Source organism: Elephantulus edwardii, unplaced genomic scaffold (genome assembly GCF_000299155.1).
Source record: "Elephantulus edwardii isolate Elephantulus edwardi_28Jun2011 unplaced genomic scaffold, EleEdw1.0 scaffold00430, whole genome shotgun sequence".
NCBI classification, from domain to species: domain Eukaryota; kingdom Metazoa; phylum Chordata; class Mammalia; order Macroscelidea; family Macroscelididae; genus Elephantulus; species Elephantulus edwardii.
Window position 1 is genome coordinate 360,384 of NW_006400180.1, and position 10,542 is coordinate 370,925.

At 48.5% G+C, this 10,542-nt stretch overlaps 1 protein-coding gene across 2 annotated transcripts; it reads right to left on the reverse strand.

Moving 5' to 3' along the window:
- Positions 1 to 389: 389 nt before the first annotated feature.
- On the reverse strand, positions 390 to 1,830 carry LOC102853323 (complement C1q-like protein 2-like). 2 transcript variants are annotated; one of them, XM_006902572.1, is made up of 3 exons: positions 1,444 to 1,830; positions 1,144 to 1,392; positions 390 to 569 (listed from the first exon to the last, which is right to left on the reverse strand). In XM_006902572.1, exons 1-3 carry the CDS (start codon positions 1,828 to 1,830, stop codon positions 390 to 392), a joined length of 816 nt encoding a protein of 271 aa, XP_006902634.1. The 2 variants fall into 2 exon arrangements, with proteins under 2 accessions (XP_006902634.1, XP_006902633.1); XM_006902571.1 differs by having other exon boundaries at positions 1,144 to 1,830.
- Between the last annotated feature and the right edge of the window lie 8,712 nt (positions 1,831 to 10,542).

Sequence of the window (10,542 nt, forward strand, 5' to 3'; positions counted from 1 at the left end):
TTATTGAGAAGGACACCTCCAGGGAGCCCATGCTTACTTTGGGCTACTACCCTTATCAGCACAGAGCCTTGAGTCAGGTGGGCTAGAAAGAGCCTGCTAGCCTGTCCAATCCAATCATGTCTACAGTCTGATTAACCACCCCTGGGCTCAGGTCCTTAGTCAGTTCAGCTTGCCACTTGGACTCCCATCTGTCTCCCAGGTTGAGGACTGAGCAGGGTTAGGGGCGCAGCTCAGAACTCCTGAGCCACAGACACTTGGCTTCCCCAGAGCGGGCAGAGAGGGAAGTAAGGGTGAGTCTTTACCAAGGAAGATGTCAGGAATTTTGCCAAAATACTGGGCTCCCCAGCCAGCCGGGACAGGGTGGCCTGGCACCCCCATCCCGCACGCCTTTAGTCTGGGTACAGAAGAAAGCCTGAGAACGTGCTGTACTTGTTGTTGTTGCCTCCGTGTGCCTTCCCGCCGTCCAGCTTCACGTACACTTCGTCTCCAGAGTCCAGGTGCAGCACCACGCTGTTGCTGGCATAGTCGTAGTTCTGGTCAGCGTCCTGAGCAATGGCACTGGCGCGCACCTGGGGGCAGGTCGCAGAGACCAGTGGGCCTAGGAACCTCTGCCAAAGCACATGCCTGGCTCCCACTGATGTCCCTGGCTCCTACCCTGGCCCCACTCCCTTTCTCTAATTTGATCAACTCCTTCTCTGCTCCCTCCTTCCCGCAGTTAGCAAGCCAGGAAAGCTGAGATAGGGCAGTTCAAGTAAATAGACCCAGAAATAAAGCATGCAAACCGAGGCACAGAGAAAAGCTAAGGAAGAAGGAGGCGAAAGATAGAAGGGGAGACTGGAGCGCACAGGAGTGCTAAAAAAGAAAGAGGTCTGAACAAGGTCGGGTAGAGAGACTGCAAGCAGGTAGGGGAGTGACCAACCAGAGGATGCAGTTTGGCAAAGAATCCTGAAGCTTGCTGTAGCCTAAGCTTCTTTGAGCATAGCCAGGGCGCATGGGAAGCAGGTCACTATGACACAGAGGACTCAACCCACTGACTCTGGAGGATCCCAAGTGGGGAGAAAAAGGGATGGAGCAGCAGAGAGAGAGAGAGATGCAGAGCAGGGTAGGGGTCAAGCGCCTGTGTGTGGAGTGGAGGTCACTAACCTGGCCGTTCTTGCAGAGGTCCGCCCACATGCTGGTGCCATCTCCGCCACGCATGAGGATGTGGTAGGTGAAGAAGTAGATGCCGCGCACCTGGCAGCTGAACTTGCCTGTAGTGGGGTCATAGTGATTGCCAAGATTGGTGACCACGTCGTCGAACTTGAGCACCTCGTAGCCTTCGTGGGGGCTCTTGAGGCCCACGTAGAATGCGATCTTGGGGCCACTAAAAGCAGCGCTCAGTGCGCTGGTCACCTCGCTTTCAGAGTCACCACCTCCCCCTGCTCCTCCACCCGCCACCCCGACGCCGCCGCCCGCTGAGCCTGCAGATAGTTGCAGCCCAGGCAGCCCTGGGCGCCCTGAATCGCCCTTCTCCCCCGGAGGGCCCCTGGGTCCAGGGGGACCTGGCTCTCCAGGAGGCCCACGTGGTCCTGGCTTGCCCTGTCGTCCTGGGTCGCCCTTGGGTCCCTGGATGAAGGGAGGCGATGGGTTGGCACTCAGGTCTTGCATGACCTCCAGGGCGGCCGTGCTGGGTCCGGGCGGCGGTGCCTTAGCGCCTGCAGGCCCCGCACCGGGGGTGGCGGTGTAGGGGTCGCAGATCATGCGGCAGGTGCCCATCATCTCATAGTGCGCAGCGCCCGGGGACGCCGCCTGCAGCAGCAGAGGCAGCGCGATGAGTAACCCAAGCGCCATGGCCAGGAGTACGCCGACGGCCGCCAGGCAGGCGCGCCGCCGCCGCTGCCACAGCCGCGAGGCGACTGCCACCAGCTCTTCTTTGCCGCTGGGGGAAATAATGTTGGGGCGGCGCGGGAGGCCCCGCTCCCCACTTTCGGGGGCCGCGGATCCTGGCCGTGCCCCCGACGTGGCGACCCTCTGCTCCAGCTGCCCAACCACTTCAGCGAGAAGCGCCCTGAAAGGTGCTCTGGTGGCAGCGGGTCTGGGGCTGCTGGGGAAAGCCTCGGAGTCCCGTGTGCATAGCGGAGGGCAAGCAGAGCAAGTCGGGCGGCCACGGCTTCGAGTGCCTGGTGCGGCGCGGCGTCGGCGCGGGCTTGGCGCGCTGTAAGGACGCCTGGATCCCAGGCGCGCTCTGCTGTGCTCTCCGGGGCTGCTCTCTGCTCTCTGCTCCCGTGCGGAGGGGGGACCCAGCTACCCTGACGTAAGGAGTCTGGGGCTAGGCGGTGGAGGCGGCGAGGCAGCGTGCGCTGCCATCACTCGGGAGACAGCGCCCTCATGTCATCAGCTTTCTGTCGTCCTCTGGTCCGCGGCGTCCTCAGCAGAGACGGCAAAGGCGAATTTCCACCGGGCGGCGCCACGGAGCCACAAATGGGCGCCATAAGCACTGTCCACTACTGAGGCCACCCTCCGTTTGCGGTGCCAGGGACACAGGCACTCCAGTCCAAGCGCTCTCAAGGGGCGCACATGGCCTGAAAGCACTAGTCCCTCGCTTGCAACACATGTTAGCCAGGTCCAGGAAACTGCAGGATCTCTTGGAAGCTCTCCTGCAAAGGACTTTCTGAACCTCTTTGAGATTCTTTGTTCAGAAGTGAACAGATCTCACTTTTGAAAGGTCTTCCAAATAGAGAGCTCAAAGACTCCAAACTGTTAAACTCACGTCTACAGACTATCAGCAACTCTCTGACAAGTGCAAAGGCCCAAACCAAAAATTTAGAAGGCTTTGCTCTTCCTTCCACCAACATTACTGTACTCAGCTGCTATTGTTGTTGTTGTGTGTCCTGGAGTTGTCTGCAGCTCATAGCAACCCTATGTACTACAGCTCTGAACCCTGCGCTGTCCTGAGCCAGTCTCACTGATGCTGACACACCCACCCCCATTGCCCTAGTTACCAGTTTCCTTCCATTTGGTAGCCCTAGGTTGGATTTCTGACTGAATCTCATCCATAGCCACCACTTCTCTGATAATGTGCCTGGGTTGCCATCTTGATGAGTCTTAGTACAAATTTGCATGTATTCCTTTATTAGCTCCTCAGTACAACCTACTACACAGATGAGGAAACAAAGTCTTTGAAGGTGTGAGGTGCTTTTCCAGTATCTTCTGTCCATATAATTAACGTGCATAGAAACAATAATCAAGGAATTAACAATAAAAAACAGATTTGCACTAGGAAAATCTATTGCAAAAGACCTCCTAAAACAGTTAAGGAGCAAAAATTTCATTTTGAGGACTAAAGTGTGTCTAAAGCAAAGCATGACATTTCAGTCATCTCAGATGTCTGCAGTGGATGAATAAGGAAGACCTGAGAAGTACTGAATATCCTAAAGCATGCAAAAGAATGGACATTAGGTCTTGGAGAAAGCACAATCTGAGTACTCCTTGGAGGTAAGGATGATCAAGCTTCATCTCACATACTTTGAGCATGTTGTTAGGAGGGCCTATTCCTTGGAAAGGAATGGGGAGTGATGCTTGGAAAGGAGGAGGATGAGTAAAGAAGAGGAAGACCTTTATGGGATGGATTGACGCAGTGACTTAAGTAATGGGCTAAAGCATGTCAGTTGATGAGGATGGCACAGGATGGAACAGATTTCAGGGTTTATAGGGTTGTTATGAGATTGATTGACACAGTGATTGGGGTAAAGGGGGTAGGTGTGTCAGAGTCAGTGAGACTGTCTCAGGATAGGGCAGAGTTCAGAGCTATTGTATATAAGGTTGCTGTGAGTAGTAGGTGACTCAATGGCACATAACAAAAACAACGAGTCATACTCAACAGTGCCTTGCAACAATGGGAAGAACCGAAGCTTTGCATAGTGGTGTCAGTGACGAGTATTGGATATCCCATGGCCTGACAAAAGAACAAACAAATCTGTCTTGTGAGAAATGCAACCATGCACTTTAGGCATGTTACCCTGGAGAAAGACATCATGCTTGATTAAGTAGAGGGTCAGTAAGAAAGATCACTCAGCAAGATGGATTGACACAGTGGCTGTGAAAATGGGTTCAGATGTGGCAGAGATTGTGTGATGCCACAGATGTGGGTAGTGTTTTTTACTGTTGTACTTGGGGTCACTGTGAGTCAGTGCCAACTCCACAGCATTAGCAACACTGCTTCTGTATGATTCTTATGACATACCTGAGGGATAAAAGACCAGACGTAAAGGAAGAATTGTGATTAACAAGAGAAAAGATTGCCCAGCATTCTGTCCTTCTCTGAATCACATGTCTACCAGGCTCCCCACAGAGGTTCCCTTTGCTCTGCTATAGGTGAGTGGTTACCAGCTCCACTTGGATGCATGCACATGTTCAGGAAGAACCTCACTCAAGAAGGTAGCCTGCATTGCTTGACACCCTAAAGTTCCTGTAGTTTTACCTTGCAGGATCCAGGCAGGATAAAAGCAAGTAGGGACAAATATTTAGGATCCAGACTTCCCTAAGTCTGAATGAACCTTTTGCAGGGATCACCAAGTATGGTCTTCCAGGAAGGGAGAGCTCCCTCCTGGGCCAGTCCTCCACCAGAAGGCAGGGCAGGCAGAGGAAGCCATTCACCAGTAATTGCATGAGTCTTGTGGTCCTTCTCCTTCCCTCTTTCCCACATGGCAGGGCTGGAAAGCCTGACATGCTGGGTGCTTGACACACCACCTGTCACCTGGCTCTTACACTTCCTGATTGTCATCAGTGACTGGCTATCTTCTCATCAATATTAATTTTGATTATTATTAGCATACTGTCTCCCAGTAAGAGCATGCTTTTCTATATCAAGGCTGTCCAGTTTCATATCAGCCTTGAATTCCCAATGTCCATTGACTACCTACTAATGTGACAATGGCTCCTCATTTTCAAGTCCCAAAGCCTTTGTAATACTGATATGTGTAGTCTTATCTGGTTTACCAGCATCCATCTCCATCAGTCATGGACCCACTCTTCGTTCATTCTGGTTCCTTCAATCTTCTGCTCATCTCTCCGGTTTCATTACTAACGATCCTTCTAGGGCCACCCATGAAGTACCAGATCCTTGCTAGAAGTCTTCCCAACCCTTCCCCAAGCAGCACTGGCAATTCTTGGATGTGTATCCTTGTTGTGAATTGGCCCCAACTCATGTTGACTCCTGAACCATGGAACAAAACATTACTCAGTCCTGTTTTCATGTGCCATTGAGTCAGAACTGACCTCCAACAGATTTTCAGAGGTAAATAACACAGGATATTTCCCATCTTTCTTCCATGGAGCAGCTGGTGATTCAAACCATGTGCCTTTGGATTTGTAGCACAACCTCTTACCGTTAGATCATCAGAGCTCCCTACTCAGTCCTATACTCTGCCATATGTCTTCCTCCAGGAGAAGTCCCTCCTGATAGCACACTCCAAATGCTCATAATTGGCTCCAGATTGGATCATTGCTGCATAGGGTTTCCCTTGTTTGATATTCAAAAGTAGATTAGAAGCCTTTCTTCCTAGTCCATCTAATATGCTAGGTCACCATCATATCAGCCCTCTACTGGCAAACAGATGTGGCTGTGCATGAGATCCCCTGTGTTCTCCCACACAGAGGACAAGAAGGCATGGGAAGAGATTTCCCATCTTTCTCTGGCAGAGTCACTGGTGGATTAGGACCATTAGAGAAGCAGCTTTTGTGTTAGCCGTGGACCCTGCAGACACTGAGTGAGAAAAGTTCCTCAGCCAAAGAGACTGAGCCCTGTCAGAATCACTTCTCAAGGGTTTTCTGTAAACCTTATCCTTGAAAGAAAAAGAAAAAGTAATGGTTAAAAAAACCCTGAATTAAGTGACATTTTGTTTGCTTATTTGTTTTACTGATGCCCTTTTCAGAACCATTAGAATGACATTTGGTCAGATCTTATGTACTAGTTAAAGCCTGGACTTTAGACCATTCAGATACAAACCATGGCTTCGCTGTCTTTGCTAGTTGTGCTACCTTGAGGAGTTCCTCAGTCTCTCTCTGCTGCTGTTTCCTCATCTGTGAGATAGAGCTAATGTTATGTGGAGGTTGGTTATTTATTTGTTTGTTTGTTTGTTTATTTATTACTTATTTATTTACAATGTTATTTTGTTGTGCACCATTGAGTTGGAACCAACCCATAGCTGACCCTCCAGTGGGTTTTCAGAGGCAGTAAATTGCATGGGAGAAGATTACCCATCCTTCTCCCACAAAAAAAAGCTCGTGTTCAGTGTTTATACTTATATTCCTTAGGGTACAATGATTATGAATCTCATTCTGGGAAGTCTAGGTTAAGATATTGCTATGGGATGACCCAGAGTGTGAGTCTTTGCCTCTGCAGTCTTTCACAAGCTTCATTGCTCTGGATGTCCTTCTCACTGCTTCACTCCCCTAATGCATCCATTTACACTTTCAAGAGCCAATTCAAATGTCTGATCGTAGGAGAAACATTCCATGAATTTCACAAGCAAAAGTTAATAACAATCTTATTTCTTGCTAAATATGTTGATTTATAATTGCCTTGACTGGAGAAGTTGTCCCAGTAAAGTATGGTCCCTAGTTTCTGTGTCTCCACCCTCAATACACTGTGAGCTCTCTGAGGAAGAATTTTTATTTCTCTTTAGAGTTCCAGTGCTTAGCATAATTCCTGAGACACTTAGTGCTCAGTATGTGCTTGTTTAATTAATTAACTGATCAAGCAGTTTTCAAATGAATACTTGCATGTTGTCTGGGAAGGGTTACCCTTGAGGTCCTCCATTATAAGGGAAGAAGCCTGACTGTCTCTCATTTCTCTTCTTACTAGCTGTATCACCTTGAGAAAAGTGTCTTCTGTTCTCTAAATGTGTTTCTCATCTTAAAAATTGACAAACATCCTTATTTCTTGGAGTTTGAGGGAACATTGAAGCTGAATGTCAGCCCTTCCCACTCCCCACCAAACACACATACACACATTTGGGCTTTCCTATCCAAGAAGGAAAAGAATGAGGGGCTCAGGAATTTTTCAGAGGCAGTGAGGGGACAGCAGTAACCTCACTTTTAGACAAACCTAGGTGAGTGGCTCACATGTCTTAGTGGGTAAGGCATTGTGCTGCCAACCCAAAAAGGCAGGCAGTTCAAACTCACCAACTGCTCTGTAGGAGAAAGATGGACAATCTCCTCCTGTGTGATTTACAGGCTCAGAAAACCTGCTGCAGAGTCAGCTATGAGTGGTTTCTGACTAGAGGACTGTGAAAGAGAGCACCTAGAAAAGTCCCTGGTGGTGTAAGTGGTTGATGCATTCAGCTCTCCACAGAAAGGTTGGAGGCGGAGACCATGCAGAGGACTGGTGATCTACTTCCACGTGGAGCTGCCATGGGTCAAATGGACATTCAGCAGTTGGCCTTGGAAGGCATTCCTAATGTTACTCCACACAGTAAAGGAAGTGCACTCCTGGGAGAGAAGGACCAACAGCCTCTCTTCTCTCACTGCCTTCCAGTCTGCCTGTCTGTTTTCCTTCTCAGGAATTGTTATTGGAAGAATGAGAATGGCCCAGCAGGGGCATGAGAGGCAAAGAAAGAGGGAAGCTATTTCTCCGCCAGACCCTCCTCCAGTCCTATCTTCCCTGCTTCCTCCTCTTCCCTTCCTGAAAAGCACAGGTGAAATCCAGAGGCCTTCCATAGGAGGGTCCTCCCCAGACGTCACAGTCCACTCATAAGGGACAGGCAGGGCCAGCTTAGGCCAAAAAGCTGGAATTGGTCATCACAATCTTCCTCAGCTTCACTCTGCCATGACTTGGGCCTTTGCCTGCCCTCTGTGATCAACCCAACCCCCTCAGTCCCCTGCCTCTTGACAGAGTCTTTCTCTACAAGTTGGGCACAGCTATCTTGTGGAGGTCCTTTTGGAAAAAAAAATGTCCTGAGAAGGATAACACTGAGTCATTAGCAACTTATTCTGAAGTCTTCTGCATGACAGACAGCTGCTCAGCAGGGCTTCTGCAGGGTTGAGTACAGGCAGGCCAGAGGATGATGCAGAGAATGGAAGGATGTAGGGGCCAGAGCTACATTCCCACTGTGGACTCTCATCACTGCAATCTGATCCAGGAAGACCCCACCTGTCTAGCCAATGAGAGGAGAAGTAAAGAATGGAGAGTAGTCAAAAGACAAAATCTACCTCCCTTTCTCTCTCCACTGGCCACCACCACGTGAAGCCCTAGGAAAGTAGGAAGATGCAGTGGTGGAGGGGAAACTCAGAATTACACTAGCAAATTTTTTCCAGACTAAGGAGGGGGGAGCATGGGGAGCAAGTGTGTAAGTACACACGAATCCCTCTGACAGCAGATTCCTAGAGGCAGAAGAAGGAAGATAGCTTAGCAAAGTCCCAATTCAGTCTACCTCTCAGCATCACCTCTACAAATAAATTTCTACCTGGTGACCTAAAACCTCCATGTCTATTGACAAAGTCACTTTGCATGCAGGAGAGAAAGCATGAAGTCTGAGCACATGGCCGGGTTGACAAAAACATGATGCACAGGGACTTCAGGAAACCTGAGCAACTTCTGCTCTGTTCCCAAGACTATCCATGGAAGGGGACACCTGGCTCTTAGGACAAGTAGGGAATTAAAGTCACTGGCCTGGATGAGCAGGGTAGGGCAGCACTTAGCTCTGCACCAGAGCCACAATGCTGACAGTGTCTTGCAGAGGTGCTCAATCTGCTGGCATGTCTGAGTCCTCCATGAAAGGTACAATCACAGAACAGTAAGTACTCAACTGTGCCCCTATAGGATCCCACTGTGTTCCTGCTGTGCCCTGCGGTGTGTTCCAGTATCTTCCTGCTGTGTCCTACTGTGTGCCTGCTGTATCCAATTATATTCCTGCTGTTTCTTGCTATGTGCCTGATGTGCTCTGGTGTGTGCTTACTGTGTCCAGTTGTGTCCTTCTTTGTACAGTTGTGTAATGCTGTGTCCTATTGTGTAGTGCTGTGTCCTCCTGCTAGTCTGCTATGTACCTACTGTATCTAACTATATTCCTGCTGTGTGCCTGATATGCTCTGGTGTGTGTCTTCTGTCTTGTACTACGTACTACTTTGCCGTACTCTGTACTATGGTGTCCTGCGGGGTGCACTGCTATGTTATATTGTGTACTGTTATGCCCTTCTCTGTGCCTAATGTGATCTTACTCTGTGCCTGTTGTGTTCTATTGTGTAAGGCTGTATCCTACTGTGTACTGCTCTGACCAACTGTGAAATGTTGTGTCCTATGTACTATTGCCCTACAAGGCACTCCTGTGTCATACTGTGTATGCTGTGCCTTCCTGTATACTACTATATCCTATATTGTACTGCTGTGCCCACTATGTATTGATGTGTACTAATATTTACTGCTGTGCCTTTTTGTGCTACTGGGTCCTATGTACTCCTGTGCCTACTATGTACTGCTATGTCCTATTGAAAACGACTGTCCTATAATGCACTGCTGTCTTCTATGGTATACCACTGTATGCAACTATGTATTACTGTGCCTACTGTGTGTGCTGTGTCCTACCATGTCCTACTGTGCCAGCTATATATTGATGTGTCCTACTGTGTACTGTTATGCCTTGCTAAATACTGAAGTTACATACTGTACTATCTCGTACTGTGTACTGTGGTATCCGACTATGTACTATTGTGGCTACTGTGTACTACTGTGTACTGTAGTATACTACTGTGTCCTAGTATATACTACTGTGACCTACTGTTTACTTCTGTGTCCGAATGTGTACTGCTGCTATGCCTTACTGTATACTACTCTATCATACAGTGTATTGCTGTGCCTCTGTATTTAATGTTGTTTCCTATTATGGACTTCTGTGACTGCTGTGTACTATTGTGCCAACTGTATATACTGCTGTGCCCTGTGTATTGTTATGTCCTACTGAATACTGCTGTCTCCTACTGGTCTTGTACTATCCGGCTATATACTACCGTGCCTACTGTGTACTGTTGTATCTTACTGTATACTGCTGTGTCCTACTATGAACTGCTGGTCCTACTGTGTACTGCTGTATGCTACTGTGCATTGCTCTCTCCATTGTGTAATGCTGTACCCTACTATGTACTGTTATGTCCTACTGTGTAGTACTGTACACAGTACAGTACTTCTGTGTCTTACTGTGCACCCCTGTGCTTTATTTTGTGTACTGTGTACCCTACTGTGTATTACAGAATCCTACTGTGTATTGCTGTATTAATGTGTACTACTGTATTCTGAAAATAAAAAAAATTGCTATGAATAAGCTCCATTTCTGTCACCGAGTCCATATTTTCCAACTACTGAATCTTCTTCTTTGTTCCTGACTTTTGCATTCCAGTCACCCATTATTATCAATGCATCTTGATTGCATGTTCGATCAATCTCCGATTGTAAAAGCTGGTAAAAATCTTAGCTCAATATCAGCTGTGAAAACTAGGCCAGGAGCTGATTGTGGAACAGACGACCAACTACTCATATGCAAATTCAAGCTGAAGCTGAGGAAAATTAAACCA